Source organism: Salmo salar, chromosome ssa23, assembly GCF_905237065.1.
Source record: "Salmo salar chromosome ssa23, Ssal_v3.1, whole genome shotgun sequence".
Classification (NCBI taxonomy): Eukaryota; Metazoa; Chordata; class Actinopteri; order Salmoniformes; family Salmonidae; genus Salmo; species Salmo salar.
In genome coordinates, this window is record NC_059464.1 from 33,601,743 (window position 1) to 33,619,040 (window position 17,298).

General features: G+C 45.6%; 1 protein-coding gene across 1 annotated transcript; it reads right to left on the reverse strand.

Annotated features, from left to right (window-relative positions):
* Positions 1–3,875: 3,875 nt before the first annotated feature.
* LOC106584265 (duodenase-1) lies at positions 3,876–8,990 on the reverse strand. The gene is made up of 5 exons (XM_014169313.2): positions 8,859–8,990; positions 8,430–8,598; positions 7,605–7,743; positions 7,128–7,385; positions 3,876–4,087 (listed from the first exon to the last, which is right to left on the reverse strand). Exons 1-5 carry the CDS (start codon positions 8,917–8,919, stop codon positions 3,923–3,925), a joined length of 792 nt encoding a protein of 263 aa, XP_014024788.1. The 5' UTR covers positions 8,920–8,990; the 3' UTR covers positions 3,876–3,922.
* Between the last annotated feature and the right edge of the window lie 8,308 nt (positions 8,991–17,298).

Genomic DNA, 17,298 nt, shown 5'->3' on the forward strand with positions numbered 1-17,298 from the left:
AGCAGTTGGAAGCCACAGAGGGAAAGTTGTATGGCATTGAAGCTCGTCTGGAGGTTAGTTAACACAGTGTCCAAAGAAGGGCCAGATGTATACAGAATGGTGTGGTCTGTGTAGAGGTGGATCAGATAATCCCCAGCAGGAAGAGCGACATCATTGATGTATAGAGAGAAAAGAGTCCACCCGAGAATTGAACCCTGTGGCACCCCCATAGAGACTGCCAGAGGTCCAGACAACAGGCCCTCCAATTTGACACACTGAACTCTGTCTGAGAAGTAGTTGGTGAACCAGGCGAGGCAATCATTTGCGAAACCAAGGCTGTTGAGTCTGCCGATAAGAATGTGGTGATTGACAGAGTCAAATGCCTTGGCCAGGTCGATGAATACGGCTGCACAGTATTGTCTTTTATCGAAGGGGATTATGATATCATTTAGGACCTTGAGAATGGCTGAGGTGCACCCATGACCAGCTCGGCAACCAGATTGCATAGCAGAGAAGGTACTGTGGGATTCGAAATGGTCGGTGATCTGTTTGTTATTAACTTGGCTTTCGAAGACCTTAGAAAGGCAGGGTAGGATAGATATAGGTCTGTAACTGTTTAGGTCTAGAGTGTCTCCCCCTTTGAAGAGGGGGATGACCGCGGCAGCTTTCCAACCTTTGGGGATCTCAGACGATACAAAAGAGAGGTTGAACAGGCTAGTAATATTGGTTGCAACAATTGTGGCGGATAATTTTAGATAGAGAGGGACCAGATTTAGAGCGTTGGGCTAGTAAACTGAAAGGTTGCAAGTTCGAATCCCCGAGCTGACAAGGTACAAATCTGTCGTTCTGCCCCTGAACAAGGCAGTAAACCCACTGTTCCTAGGCCGTCATTGAAAATAAGAATTTGTTCTTAACTGACTTGCCTAGTAAAACAAAATAAAAACCCGGCCAGGTAGTCCTGAGGCATGGTCCTAGGGCTCAGGTCCTCAGAGACAAAGAGAGAATTAGAGAGAGCATACTTAAATTCACATAGAACACCAGATAAGACAGGAGAAATTCTCCAGATATAACAGATTGAAGCATAAACTACTGCAGCATAAATACTGGAGGCTGAGACAGGAGGGGTCGGGAGACACTGTGTCCCCGTCCGATGATACCCCCAGACAGGGCCAAACAAGCAGGATATAACCCCACCCACTTTGCCAAAGCATAGCCCCCACAACACTAGAGGGATATCTTCAACCACCAACTTACCATCCTGAGACAAGGCCGAGTATAGCCCACAAAGATGTCCGCCACGGCACAAGCCAAGGGGGGGCGCCAACCCGGACAGGAAGATCACGTCAGTGACTCAACCCACTCAAGTGACGCACCCCTCCTAGGGATGGCATGGACGAGCATCAGTAAACCAGTGACTCAGCCCCTGTAATAGGGTTAGAGGCAGAGAATCCCAGTGGAGAGAGGGGAACCAGCCAGGCAGAGACAGCAAGGGCGGTTCGTTGCTCCAGTGCCTTTACGTTCACCTTCACACTCCTGGGCCAGACTACACTCAATCATAGGACCTACTGAAGAGATAAGTCTTCAATAAAGACTTAAAGGTTGAGACCGAGTCTGCGTCTCTCACATGGGTAGGCAGACCATTCCATAAAAATGGAGCTCTATAGAAGAAAGCCCTGCCTCCAGCTGTTTGCTTAGAAATTCTAGGGACAGTAAGGAGGCCTGCGTCTTGTGACTGGCAGGACCAAATCGGAAATATAAGTAGGAGCAAGCCCATGTAATGCTTTGTAGGTTAGCAGTAAAACCTTGAAATCAGCCCTTGCTGAACAGGAAGCCAGTGTAGAGAGGCTAGCACTGGAGAAATATGATCAAATTTTTGGGTTCTAGTCAAGATTCTAGCAGCCGTGTTTAGCACTAACTGAAGTTTATTTAGTGCTTTATCCGGGTAGCCGGAAAGTAGAGCATTGCAGTAGTCTAACCTAGAAGTGACAAAAGCATGGATTAATTTTTCTACATCATTTTTTGGACAGAAAGTTTCTGATTTTTGCAATGTTACATAGATGGAAAAAAGCTGTCCTTGAAACAGTGTTGATATGTTTGTCAAAAGAGACATCAGGGTCCAGAGTAACGCCGAGGTCCTTCACAGTTTTATTTGAGACATATGGTGTCCAGGACACAGCTGTGGGCTGAAGGTGGTCTATAACAAGTGACATCTAGCAGTGGCTAACTGACTACTAGCTAGTAGCTAGTTAGCTGCCTGTCTTCTGTTGGGGGTTCCGGTTCTAAAGTATAGAAAATAGCAGATCCATTTCACATTGGGTGAGGCAGGTTGCAGGAGAGTATGTTCAAATTGAGGTTAACATTTTTTTTTAAATATATGAAATATATACGAAGAAAAAAAATATATATCACGGGACACGACGAGACAAAGACCTCCCACATGTCTGAACTGCTACGCCATCTTGGATTCTGGTTAAGTACGCTGGTTAAATAAGAATGAGCTTTTAGACAGCCCTATTTCCCCAACACAATGGCAACGTCTGAATTTCGCCAAATAACTCAATGTATATTTAGATTTTTTTTCAAGTCGGTAGGCGAAATTAAGAGGGGTAAATAGACCAATGGTCATTAATATAGAGTTGGTCCGACCTTTGCTGCCATAACAGCCTCCACTCTTCTGGGAAGGCTTTTCACTAGATGTTGGAACATTGCTGCGGGACTTGCTTCCACTCAGCCACAAGAACATTAGTGAGGTCGAGCACTGATGTTGGGCGATTAGGCCTGGCTCGCAGTCGCCGTTCACATTCATCCCAAAGATGTTTGATGAGGTTGAGGTCTTTGTCTTCTCAGACTGCTGGGTTTCAAAGTGCTGAGTGTCTCTCTAAACCCTTTACAAGATGTACCACTTAGTTTCACAGGGTGTGAAGTCTACCACAGTGGGGACTTTCCATTTGTACCATTGCCTGACACCTGGTATAGATCACAGATTATGACTGTTGATATTTGCCGGGAGAACAGCCCTAAGATTATATTTTGCCGTACTTAGTCTATTAGTTAACTTTCTTTGATCAAACAGAAGGACAGTTTTAATCACTACTTTGTCTTATGAAAAACAATGGCTTAAAAGTATTTTTAATTCCAGATATTAATGAAAGGATTGTGTTTAGAAATGCTTGTAAGATCATTTGCCATGCATCTCAGTATATCCAGCAGAGGGAAGTCAGACATATTTAGTCTTACAAACAAAAGATGGTGCAGCTTCCTCATTAAAGTAGACATGGGCCTAGTTTCCCACATTCAATGTTTTCCCCCCTACAATGCATTGTTACTACGTGCAACATTGACCTACTCTAGTGTTTTTTATCACACCAGGGAATCCCACCAGTTTGTTGTACCTATTCATATAGTATATACCTCGTCCCTCATTCAAGAGCTATGTGTCTCACATGGAGGTTGACACCCTCCTGTGTTTCACCCAATTCTGTGCCAATGTAACCTCTACATGCCAACCATGACCACCTACAGGTTTATAATGTTTGACCACACTCTAGATACATTAACTTTGACAGACCTTGCTACTGTCATCTCAGTCTGTTTTTCCAGTACCTATGCAGCAGTTTTTGCACCTGCTAAGTTTGCAGTGTGTTAGTGCCGTGCTTAGCAGCACTACGAACCAGATAGATGAACCACAGTGACCAAGGCTTCTGGCACTGAAAATAAGAAGTGGTGAGCTGTCAGAGAATTGTGTCGCTTTCATGTAACCAGAGATACTTTGTTGTCTGAAGCACATGTTTCCATGTAGCCTATCTGTCTAAAAATAATGCATATAAAATAGTAACCCTATGTTGTCTGTCAGTACTTGAGACTTTTACAGGAAATCAACACACATGTACATACACTCAGTTAATATTTTCTGTAACAAAGAGTGTGTGTGTTTATTAATCATTTAGTTGACTGATTTAAGTCCAGTTACTTTCTTGATCCAGGGGAGATAGGTTGATATGTTGGTGTAGACATTGGGTGCTCTCGACTGGTTGCAATGGTCTGCATCATTGAAGGACACAACTCCCACTGCTATCCCTCCACACACCAGAGGACCTCCTGAATCTCCCTGAAATCAATGGTTGAAACACCGACGAGAAGAAACAGTTACTCTACATTTGAAAAACAAGTATTTTATATATATATACAGTACCAGTCAAAAGTTTGGACACACCGACTCATTCAAGGGTTTTTCTTTATTTTTTACTATTTTCTACATTGTAGAATAACAGTGAAGACATCAAAACTATTAAATAACACAAATGGAATCATGTAGTAACCTAAAAAAGTGTTAAACAAATCAAAATATTATATATTTGAGATTCTTCAAAGTAGCCATCCTTTGCCTTGATGACAGGTTTGCACACTCTTGGCTATTTGATCAAGGAGAGTGATGGATGGCTGCATCAGATGACCTTGACTCCACAATCATTTGACCTCAACCAAATTGGATCATTGCTGCCCGGACTTGCTTCCATTCAGCCACAAGAGCATTAGTGAGGTCGGGTACTGATGTTTGGTGATTAGGCCTGGCTCGCAGTCGGCGTTCCAATTCATCCCAAACGTGTTCGATGGGGATGAGGTCAGGGCTCACTATTTTATTCACTTGTCAGCAACGAGTGTGGCTGAAATAGCCAAATCCACTAATTTGAAGGGGTGTCAACATACTTTTGGTCATGTAATGTATATACACATACACTGAGTGTACAAAACATTAAATCAAATCAAATGTTATTTGTCACATACACATGGTTAGCAGATGTTAATGCGAGTGTAGCAGGGACAACTTCCATGACATAGACTGACCAGGTGAATCCAGGTGAAAGCTATGATCCCTTATTGATGTCACCTGTTAAATCCACTTCAATCAGTGTAGATGAAGGGGAGAAGACAGGTTAAAGAAGGATTTTTATGCCTTGATCAGAGGGCGAATGGGCAAGACAAAATATTTGTGCCTTTGAATGGGGTATGGTAGTAGGTGTCAGGCGCACCAATTTGAGTGTGTCAAGAACTGCAAAGCTGCTGGGTTTTTCACACTCATCAGTTTCCCATGTGTATCAAGATTGGTCCAATACCCAAAGGACATCCAGCCAATTGGAGTCAACATGGACCAGTATCCCTGTGGATGTCACGATCGTCAAAAGGAGTAGACCAAGGTGCAGCGTGGTAAGTGTTCATTGTTGTATTTATTTTAAATCAGAACACTAAAAACAAAATAATAAACAATGATAACGACCGTAACGTCTTGCAGGCTTAGACAACGATAGACTGCTGCCTCTGATTAGAACCATACCCTGACCTAACCACATAGAGAAACAAATTGTCTCTCTCAGGTCAGAGCGTGACAGTACCCCCCCCAAAGGTGCGGACTCCCGGCCGCAAACCTGAACCTATAGGGGAGGGTCCGGGTGGGCATCTATACTTGGCGGCGGCTCTGGTTCGGGGCGTAGCCCCCACACCGCCCGCTGATCCCCCCGCTTCTGTATCGCCGGAGGAACCAGTCCGTGGATCATTGCCGGAGGCTCTGAACTGCCGACCGCCGCTGAAGACTCTGGGCTGCAGGCCGCCGCTGAAGACTCTGGGCTGCAGACCGTCGCTGGAGGCTCCGGGCTGCAGACCGTCGCTGGAGGCTCCGGGCTGCAGACCGTCGCTGGAGGCTCCGGACTGCGGAGCGTCGCTGGAGGCTCCGGACTGGGGAGCATCGCTGGAGGCTCCGGACTGGGGAGCGTCGCTGGAGGCTCTGGACTGGAGAGCGTCTCTGTAGGTTCCGGACTGGGGACCGTCGCTGCAGGCTCCGTGCCATGGATCATCACTGGAGGCTCTGGGCCATGGATTATCACAGGAGGCTTCGTGCCATGGATCATCCCTACATGCTCCGGGCCATTGATCATCACTGGAGGCTTCCTACGTGGAGCTGGAACCGGTCTCACCGGACTGGGGAGACGCACAGGAGACTGGGTGCGCAGAGCAGGCACAGGGTATACTGGGCCGTAGAGGCACACTGGAGGTCTGGAGCTTAAGGCTGGCACACCCCGTCCTGGCTGGATGGTTATTTTAGCCCAGCAAGGGCAGGGCGCTGGTACAGGACGAACTGGGCTGTGCTGGTGAACGGGGGGTACCGTGTGTAGAGCAGGTGCAGGATAACCTCGGCTGTAGAGACGCACTGGAGACCAGATACGCTGTGCCGGCGCACTTCTTCCTGGCTGACGGCCAACTCTAGCATGGCAACGGTGAGGAGCTTGCACCGAGCGCACCGGGCTGTGAGTGCGCACTGGCAACACAGTGCGCATCACCGCATAACACGGTGCTTGCTCGGTCACTCGCTCCCCCCGGTAAGCACGGGGTGTTGGCTCCGACTTCGACAATCTCCCCGTGTGCCCCCCAAAATGTTTTTTGGCGCTGCCTCTTGGGCTTCCGTGGTTTCCTTGCCTGTTCCTCCTAGTATCGCCGTTCCGCTTTCGCCGCCTCCATCTCCTCCTGCGGGCGGCGATACTCCCCAGGCCTTGTCCAGGGTCCTGCCCCATCCAGGATTTCCTCCCAGGTCCAGTCCATCGGCCCACGCTGCTTGGTCCTTTGGTGGTGGGATCTTCTGTCACGATCGTCAAAAGGAGTAGACCAAGGTGCAGCGTGGTGAGTGTTCATCTTTGTATTTATTTTAAATCAGAACACTACAAACAAAATAATTAACAATGATAACGACCGTAACATCTTGCAGGCTTAACAAGCAGTACAAAAATAAGATCCCACAACTACAGGTGGGGAAAGGCTGCCTAAGTATGATTCCTAATCAGAGACAACGATAGACAGCTGCCTCTGATTAGGAACCATACTCGGCTCAACACAAAGAAATAGACACCATAGAATGCCCACCCCACACCCTGACCTAACCACATAGAGAAACAAACCGTCTCTCTCAGGTCAGGGCATGACAGTGGAATGCTTTCGATGCCTTGTAGAGTCCATGCCCTGAAGAATTGAAGCTGTTCTGAGGGCAGAAAGTGTTCCTAATGTTTTGTCCACTCAGTGTATATATTTATATAATATACCTGTATATTATTATGATTATTATTATTATTAATTTCAGAATTAACTATACTTTATAACCATACCTGACAAAAGCCTTTATCATCAGCAGTACCACCAGCACATATCATAGAAGTGGGTATGGCTCTTCCCCAAGTTCTCTGGCAGTCACCCCTGTCTACAACAGCAACATTCACATCCAATAGGTCTGTGTTTACAAAGCCGTTAGTTTCAGTGGCTCCCCATCCTGCCACATTACAGATAGCTCCAGCCTTGATGTGCAGGTCTTTCTTAGCGACAGGGATCGGCTTCACAGATCTCCGCCATGGGGTGGGTGTCTTGAGCTGTGTTTAGAGTACAGGATTGCAGTTAGAGTCCCATGTGTTGTGTCAGGCAGGGTAGAATATCCCTGCAAATGGTTTATTAAGGATTTGTATGCTACACAATTCCCTTCTGGGAAGGTAATCATACAAAATCATATACATCACACCTGATTTGAATAGGTGTTTATAACATACTCTAGTTACCCCTTACACACACTTCATTACTTCCCTCTCATTTACCTCCAACAGCATGATGTCATTCTTGTGTGTTTCGAGATCATAATCATTGATGTAATAACTTTTCACACCAATCCTGTGAGCCGAATGTTCCCACTTTTTAATGTTATGAACACCAACCACAACCGTCAGCTGTACACCACTACAAGGACAAAGAAACAATTACTGAATGGCAATAGTTCACTGAAAATATAGATTGTGATTTTCCCCTAACTTGGAGGATATCACTGGAGCTACTGCACTTCCTTTCCTCTATAAGCTTTGACTTACTTATCTCACCCCTATGAAGAGGAAACAACATGCTACTCACTGAGCTTCTAAGCACACAGCACATTCAACAGCGAGGGAGTCCAATCTGGCTGATGGGGTGGTTTGAGCAAAAATATTTACAGGAAATACAATAATATTAATAATAAAAACATTTAATGGAGGGGGGAGGGAACTCATTTATACTTTAAAATGACTGAAACCAAATTTAAACTGTAGAAATTACAACGGTTTCTTGATGGTATCCACTGTCCAGGTTGCTAATAATTACCTAAATAATCACCTAAATTCAGGACAGTCAGGCAGCATCGTAAACTATGTTTTGCAATCTTTTGCACATTTTGACGGCAAGCAAATATAACACATTTTCAGTGCGGCCCTCCAGACCTAGTTGTAGACCGAATGTGGCCCCCGGGGCAAAATTTGTCTGACACCCCTGTTCTACAGCATAAAGCAAATCTGCAATTTTTTACAAAGACCACAGAACCACTTATGACTTCTTGGTGTGAGTTGTTTTCTCCCTCAAATAGTTCAATAGGATAAGAGTAAAACACAATTTACCTTGTGTAGCAGTGAGCGGCCGTCATGACAAAGTTATCTGACACAAGAAACCCCCCACAGATATGTTCCCTCTTTTCCGTTTCCTTGTTCCTCTCCTGCACAGAGACCATGTAGGGTTTAGAGTTGGTTTTGGTCTTTTCTCCATTCACAATGCCAGAGTCCTGGTGGGCTGGTAGAGACATAGAGATATCCCCAAAGAAACCCAAATTAACAACAGTGGGCTTTAAACGACTAGAATTCAAAGACTAGAATTTGTGATGATCACGTGAATTTTTATGCTTTTGCTATGCAACCAAATCAGTGTGACTTTGCAGTTTTCTGCTGTCCATGGTTAGAGGGTCAAATGTCATCCTCTTTTAACTGCCAGAGTGAGTGGAAGTGTGAGTGGACATGTGATAGGTTGAAGTGATAGATAAAGTTTGGTCTTACCTGTGAGCCCTTGAGGGGGCAGGAGAGTGACCAGCAGGAGCAGGACAGATGTGGCAGCCATATTGTCAGAGAGTGTGTCTTCTTCTCAGACTGTCCTCAAAAGTCCTGAGCATCTTTATAAACCCCTCCCAGCTCATCTACCTACACAGGGTTTGACCTATGAATGTGTGAACCTTGCATATCATTCATTCACCCACCACATTCACACCTCATATAGGTCACCGCATTGTGGTTATTCACATTTTACTAGAACAGCAGGACACTGACAAGCAGACATGGTGGTCTTACACTGGTAAATCCACACTCTGTTTCTCCCAATCTGTGAGAAATAGGCTTAAAGGGGCAATCTTCAGTTGCTACATCAATCTTTGGACTCAAATGAAAGATATGCACCAATTGATACTTGATTAATATAACTTATAATTGACTCATGGGCTCAGGTCAACTGTCAAATCCCATCAGAACCCAAAATATAAGATTGCTTCCCCCCAATGTTTTTAAACAACGTAAATGCAAACCAACACTGTATAGCCTCAAAACTTGGTTAAAACTAGAATTTTTATATCATGGATGCCCAATTCTTGAATCCATAGCTCTGTCTATACATTTGAGAGTGGTTACATTTCTCCAGCCCCATCCCTCAGCTTTCTACCAAAACAGGGGGAGCTCTTTGTCATTGTTTCAACTGCTGATTGCTGCTTTAAGAGATTAATCCTTTCATTCCAATCCTAGTGATATGCACAGATCTCAAGTTAGGATTCAGCTCTTACAGATTTAAACCTTTAAGAGTAAATAAAGTACTGCGGTATATCCAGTGGAGGGGGCAAGAGAGTCAGAACTATACAAGCTGCCACAGAAAACATCTGATCATCCTTTTTCGAATTGACTGACCTTCGTGTCTTAAAGAAATTATGGATTGTTGTTTCTATTTGCTTATTTGAGCTGTTCTTGCAATAATATGGACTTGGTCTTTTACCAAATAGGACTATCTTCTGTGTAGCACCCCTACCTTGTCACAACACAACTGATTGGCTCCAACGCATTAAGAAGGAAAGAAATTCCACAATTAACTTTTAAAAGGCACACCTGTTAATTGAAATGCATTCCAGGTGACTACCTTATGAAGCTGGTTGAGAGAATGCCAAGAGTGTGCAAAGCTGTCATCAAGGCAAAGGGTGGCTACTTTGAAGAATCTCGAATATAAAATATATTTTGATTTGTTTAACACTTTTTTGGTTACTACATGATTCCATGTGTTATTTCATAGTTGTGATGTCTTCACTATTATTCTACAATGTAGAAAATAGTTAAAAAAAGAAAGAAAAACCCTTGAATGAGTAGGTGTTTCCTAACTTTTGACTGGTACTGTATAAAGTGGGTAAAACAGAACGTAAACATTATTAAAGTGATCCATGTTCAATGACTCTATGTACATAGGGCAGCAGTCTCTAAGGTGCAGGGAAGAGTACCGGGTGGTAGCCGACTAGAACAGTGACTAAGGTTCAGGGCAGGGTACTGGGTGGAGGCCACTAGTGGTGACTGTTTAACAGTCTGATGGCCTGGAGATAGAAGCTGTTTATCAGTCTCTCGGTTCCAGCTTTGATGCACCTGTACTGTCTCCACCTTCTAGATCAGGGGTGGGCAACTCCAGTCCTCGGGAGCCTGATTGGTGTCACACTTTTTCTCCATCCCTAGCAAACACAGCTGATTAATCAAATTGCATTCTAAGCTGAAGATCATGATTATGTGATTATTGGAGTCAGGTGTATTAGCTGGGGCTGGGGCAAAACTGTGACACCAATCAGGCCCTCGAGAACTGAAATTTCCCACCCCTGTTCTAGATGGTAGCAGGGTGAAAAGGCCGTGGCTCGGGTGGCTGAGGTCCTTGATGACCTTCTTGGCTTTCCTGTGACACCGGGTGCTGTAGATGTCCTGGAGGGCAGGCAGTGTGCTCCTGGAGAGTCCCGTGGTTGCGGAGGGTGCAATTTACCATACCAGGGGGTGATACAGGCTGACAGGATGCCCTCAATGGTGCATCTGTAGAAGTTAGTAAGGTTCTTAGGGGCCAAGCCCTCTCCCTGTCAATGTGGGTGGGCCGTGCTGTCTGTGCTGTCTCTTGTAGGCCACGATCAGCTCCTTTGTTTTGTTGACGTTGATGGAGAGGTTATTTTACTGTCACCACTCCGCCAGGGCTCTCACCTCCTCACTGTAGGCTGTCTCATAATTGTTGGTATCAGACCTACAACTGTTGTGTAGTCAGCAAACTTGATGATTGAGTTGGAGACGTGCATGGCCATGCAGTCATGGGTGAACAGGGAGTACAGGAGGGGGCTGAGCATGCACCCCTGTGGGTCCCCCCTGTTGAGGATCGGCGTGGCGGAGGTGTTGCTGCCTACATTCCCCACTTGGGGTCAGCCTGTCAGGAAGTCCAGGACCCAGTTGCACAGGGAGGGGTTCAGTCCCAGGGCTCTGAGCTTAGTGATGAGCTTGGTGGGCACTATGGAGTTGAAGGCTGAGCTGTAGTCAACGAACAGCATTCTTACGTAGGTATTTATCTTATCCAGGTGGGATAGGTCAGTGTGCAGTGCAATGGCGATTGCGTCGTCTGTGGACCTGTTGGGGCAGTATGCAAATTGTAGTGGGTCTAGGGTGTCAAGGGTGTCAGTGACTCAGGGGCTGAGTCACTGGCGTACTGGTGTTCTTCCATGCCGTCCATGGGAGGGGTGCGTCACTTGAGTGGGCTGAGTCACTGACGTGGTCTTCCTGTCTGGGTTGGCGCCCCCCCTTGGGTTGTGCCGTGGCGGAGATCTTTGTGGGCTATACTCGGCCTTGTCTTAGGACGGTAAGTTGGTGGTTGGAGACATCCCTCTAGTGGTGTGGGGGCTGTGCTTTGGCAAAGTGGGTGGGGTTATATCCTGCCTGTTTGGCCCTGTCCGGGGGTTTCATCGGATGGGGCCACAGTGTCTCCTGATCCCTCCTGTCTCAGCCTCCAGTATTTATGCTGCAGTAGTTTATGTGTCGGGGGGCTAGGGTCAGTCTGTTACATCTGGAGTATTTCTCTTGTCTTATCCGGTGTCCTGTTTGAATTTAAATATGCTCTCTCTAATTCTCTCTTTCTCTCTTTCTTTCTTTCTCTCGGAGGACCTGAGCCCTAGGACCATGCCTCAGGACTACCTGGCATGATGACTCCTTGCTGTGCCCAGTCCACCTGGCTGTGCTGCTGCTCCAGTTTCAACTGTTCTGCCTGCGGTTATGGAACCCTGACCTGTTCACCGGACGTGCTTGTTGCACCCTCGACAACTACTATGATTATTATTATTTGACCATGCTGGTCATTTATGAACATTTTAACATCTTGACCATGTTCTGTTATAATATCCACCCGGCACAGCCAGAAGAGGACTGGCCACCCCTCATAGCCTGATTCCTCTCTAGGTTTCTTCCTAGGTTTTTGGCCTTTCTAGGGAGTTTTTCCTAGGGAGTTTTTCCTAGCCACCGTAATTCTTTCACATGCATTGCTTGCTGTTTGGGGTTTTAGGCTGGGTTTCTGTACAGCACTTTGAGATATCAGCTGATGTACGAAGGGCTATATAAATAAATTTGATTTGATTTGATGTTCCTTAACTAGCCTTTCAAAGTACTTCATGATGACAGAAGTGCATGCTACGGGGCGATAGCCATTTAGTTAAGTTATCTGGGGAGGCAATCAATAAAGTAATAGAGTTCAGGTGAGTCCCATGAAGCGCTGATGCGCGTAACAATGGTGACAGGTGTGAGTAATGATAGGGCACCTGGTGCCCTTGAGCGCCAGAGAGGGGGAGCGGGAGCAGGTGTGACAGTACCCCGGCCCCACCCTCTAGGGGCACCACCCGGCATCCCCCCTGGGCGAGCCTGGCGGGCCGGCCGAGGCACGGGAGCTGGACTAGCCGGGCTGAGGCATGGGAGCCCGATGAGCTGGCTGAGGCTTTTTTATTTATTTAATTTGTATTTCACCTTTATTTAACCAGGTAGGCAAGTTGAGAACAATTTCTCATTTACAATTGTGACCTGGCCAAGATAGAGCAAAGCAGCTCGACGCATACAACAACACGGAGTTACACATGGAGTAAAACAAAAATACAGTCAATAATACAGTACAAAAATAAGTCTATATACAATGTGAGCAAATGAGGTGAGATAAGGGAGGTAAAGGTAAAAAAGGCCATGGTGGAAAAGTAAATACAATATAGCAAGTAAAACACTGGCATGGTAGATTTGTAGTGGAAGAAAGTGCAAAGTAGAAATAGAAATAATGGGGTGCAAAGGAGCAAAATAAATAAATAAATACAGTAGGGGAAGAGGTAGTGGTTTGGGCTAAATTATAGATGGGCTATGTACAGGTGCAGTGATCTGTGAGCTGCTCTGACAGCTGGTGCTTAAAGCTAGTGAGGGAGATAAGTGTTTCCAGTTTCAGAGATTTTTGTAGTTCGTTCCAGTCATTGGCAGCGGAGAACTGGAAGGAGAGACGGCCAAAGGAGGAATTGGCTTTGGGGGTGACCAGAGAGATATATCTGCTGGAGCGCGTGCTACAGGTGGGTGCTTCTATGGTGACCAGTGAGCTGAGATAAGGGGGGACATTACCTAGCAGGGTATTGTAGATGACCTGGAGCCAGTGGGTTTGGCGACGAGTATGAAGCGAGTGCCAGCCAACGAGAGCGTACAGGTCGCAGTGGTGGGTAGTATATGGGGCTTTGGTGACAAAACGGATGGCACTGTGATAGACTGCATCCAGTTTATTGAGTAGGGTATTGGAGGCTATTTTGTAAATGACATCGCCGAAGTCGAGGATCGGTAGGATGGTCAGTTTTACGAGGGTGTGTTTGGCAGCATGAGTGAAGGATGCTTTGTTGCGAAATAAAGGTGACAGGTGTGTGTAATGATGGGCCGCCTGGCGTCCTCGAGCGCCAGAGAGTGGGATCGGGAGCAGGCGTGACAGAAACAAAGCAACAAAGCAACAAACACAAAACCTTATTAAAACTTAAAATGGCACTTCAGTCTCCTTTTCACCTTATTTAAGAACTAATTTAACACCTCATTTAACATCTGAAAGGCACATCTCAATAGGTGGTCCAGGTAAGTCATGACATAGCAGTGGGGGGGGTGGGCCTTTCCTCTTTTGTTCTCTATTGCTCCTCTATTGCACCTCAAGCAAGGAGGAGGCAGATGACATCACGGATTCCCATTAGACCAACTCATTGAATGCCCTACTCCTTTAAGTTTGCAGTTGTGTCTAAAAAACACTATTCTACACAAAACATATTTTTTTACCCTTTAGTGTGTGTGTACTTTACTGTATTTATACTGGGGATATTGCTTTTCAACAGTAAAAGTTCATAAATCGCTGAAGGTCTTCTTTAATATGTTTATCTTCTTATCCTTCTGTGATATTGCAAGGTTCCCAGGTTCAGATCCCAGACGAGCCCCACAGAATGGATCCTCAGTACAGCATAGGAGGTTACACTTCTCTTGAATTGTAAATTATTTTTCTTCTCATGTTTTTACCCTTCTTATGAGACCCTGTGAATCATACCTACAGCACATTGTACCAAGAGGTTTCATACCTACAGCAGTTACACAGAACCAGACATTATTAAAATTATGTGTGGACCACAATTGAAACAGGACTCCTTTAATTTCAGAGACCTTTAGAAGAGAATGCCCACCTAATGCCACAGTTCTGATGGAGTGGGTTTGGAGAGCTAGTGAAGTGGAGACAGAGATGGAGGACGCACACACAGAGGTGGGACTTGAAGGGGAAATTGGTACATTAGTGGCTCCCAGAGGGAACTATATTATAAGCTCATAGCTAGTCTAGACTCGAGGCATTCTGGTCAAAACACTATACCCTCTTAGTGTAGGCTACATGTTGTTGTCACTCTTTGATTAAGTCTGTCTCCATATTTATCTTGGGTACTGAAAAAAAACATACAATTTCACAGGCTGTTTCATTAAAAAAAGGTGCCCCCTCAAACTGAACTGTAACAGAGCATTGTATTCCTCTCCCTTTGCCAACAGTGTCAAGTTATCTGTGTTCTGTTCTTGAGAAGCAGATGATGACATGGCTTGACAGAGGAAACGGACACTTTCTGGTAATGGATATTTTATGCGTCTGATACAGCCCGCCAGGGTAATAAAATAAAAACGTTTTCACCACAGCGAAACCAACTTATTTTAAAACCCCTAAGAAGGACAAATTAGCCATGATGAATTTCAAACATTATACTTGGAAAAATTTATCTTTAGGGAAGAACATCCACCTGCTAGTCCTTGAACATGAAAGGACAGCGTGTGCTACCGTAGCGTTAGCTCTGAGAAAATATCCCAGCACAGATGGTGACAAAAGACAGAGACAGTCTAGCCCCTCTCGCTTGGAGAATTACTCCAAACACACACTGGAGCTCGAGGGGCAGGGTGGATAAGGTTTGGCCCGCCTCAGACTTCTCATGAACCTGTCCCGACTTAGGCCTTTTCCAGTCACCAAAAGCCAAAGACAACCTTATGATGTTGACTGGGACTTGCTTCAGTTGGCCAAACTATCTGGACGGAGCCTCAGCCCCTCCACCCTTTCCCCATCCTCCTAGCCTTCCCTTCCAATCCTGCGGTGTCTGACATGCCCGCAGGCATCTGGGGAATGCCATATGGGGTGAGTGTGGACGGAGGCCTCTGTGGCACCAAATATCTGTGAAGTGGCATAGTAGGGCTTTGGGGGTAATGTAGCTGGTGCGTGTGGCCCTAAGAGGCCCTGTCTCATGTGGCTGCAGACGCACAGACTAATCCACTCACTCAGTGATGAGAAGGCCCGGCCTGGCCTTTCTGATGGATCTGATGTCTGCTGCCAAGACTCCAGCAGACAGTTCGGCCAGGCAGCCACAGAAAGAACAAAAAGGTAAAGGAATTTCTGAAAGTTATGAAACTTAACTTGTTCTAACTGACATTGTAACTCATTCTAACTGAGTTCTACGAGGAAGAAAATAAACAGTCTGCTTTGTCTGAGACATTGGACATACAGTATTCTCATACTCTTCTAACATATACAGGTACACACGCACGCACTCACGCACGCACGCACGCACGCACGCACGCACGCACACACACACACACACACACACACACACACACACACACACACACACACACACACACAGACATGCACATGTGCACTCACAGACTCATCGTCTGCCCCTCGGTCTATTCACCGTAATAACTTGGGCTGTTTTTGTAACAAAACATGACCCTAATCCCAAATGCAGGGAGCTGTGAATGGCTCTGAACAAAATGGCAGACAAATGAGAAGGATTAGAGTAGGCCTGTGAAAGACTGAAGGGTTTGCTATTGATCTTCGGTGGTCCTGGTCTCTCTCTGGGCCTTTCTGTTTAAAAACCCCACTGGGTAAGAGCATGCAGGGCCACTCCAGAGCCCCCTCGGCGACTGAGAGACACACAACAGCCGCAATTAGTCTCAGGAGCTGTAATAGCAATTCAATAAGCGCTTTAAAATTCTGCCCCTTCCCCCCTCCTTTTTAGTCTACATACATCAGATCGGTATTGTGAGTGGCAAGGTTTTTTTTTCTTCTCCCACCCACCACAGTTCTTTTCACTCCTCTGAGAGAAATTGACCACACAGGGTTTCAAAGGTCCCTGAAGCTTTAGGACGTTGTAGCTAAAGCAGCATGACTTGTGCCCCCATCATATTATTGCTTGTTTTGTCTGGAAGAAATCATTTTTATGAATCTTTTACAGATGACAAGGAATGTATAGCTACAAAAAACCTCTGCTTAGTTCAATAATCTATATACAGTATGTGTCTGTAAAATAGGGTAATAGGCAGAAAAATGTATACTAAAATTCACAGTTTGAGGTTAGAATAATTCCCACAGTACTGCCCTAATATTGTGAGGTCAGTACAGAGTTCTGCTGTAAACAATCAGGACAAATCATTAGAACACTGAGCAGCTATGCATTGCTATGGGGTCGTTTTCAAATATAGTTCTTCACAACTAAATGATATTGCTTATATTTTCTATGCCCTTTGCCAAACCTTGGAACCAACCTATACGAGTGCATCAACACATTACGTAGTGACACATAGCAACTGATCAAACCCTATATTTAGTAAGAAGCACCTGTGCATAGGGCATTAACTGGCCATAGTAGAGTGGGAGTGGGTGATGTCCTTTGGAGGATATCCATTCCCATTCACTTGTATTATGTTTGGAGCATTCCACCTTGATTTTTTCATGGCGTTTTTCATCAAAGTCGATTGCTTTGATGACCGCTGCCTAGGGATCCCTCTTGTTTTTCTGGCGAGCGCACTGACAGGACAGCAGAGGAACAATGATAATTACAGACTCCCATTTAGTGTCCCTGTGCTCTGAGCTGGGTCTGGTATAAACAGGCAGCCT

Bases quoted from the DNA above. Each gene is read 5' to 3' on its own strand.
- LOC106584265 (XM_014169313.2), bottom strand. From the start codon at position 8,919: ATGGCTGCCACATCTGTCCTGCTCCTGCTGGTCACTCTCCTGCCCCCT. The intron at 8,599-8,858 runs GTAAGACCAAAC...TGTCTCTACCAG, and splicing joins GCCCCCTCAAGGGCTCACAG to CCCACCAGGACTCTGGCATT. The intron at 7,386-7,604 runs GTAAATGAGAGG...CTCTAAACACAG, and splicing joins ATGACATCATGCTGTTGGAG to CTCAAGACACCCACCCCATG.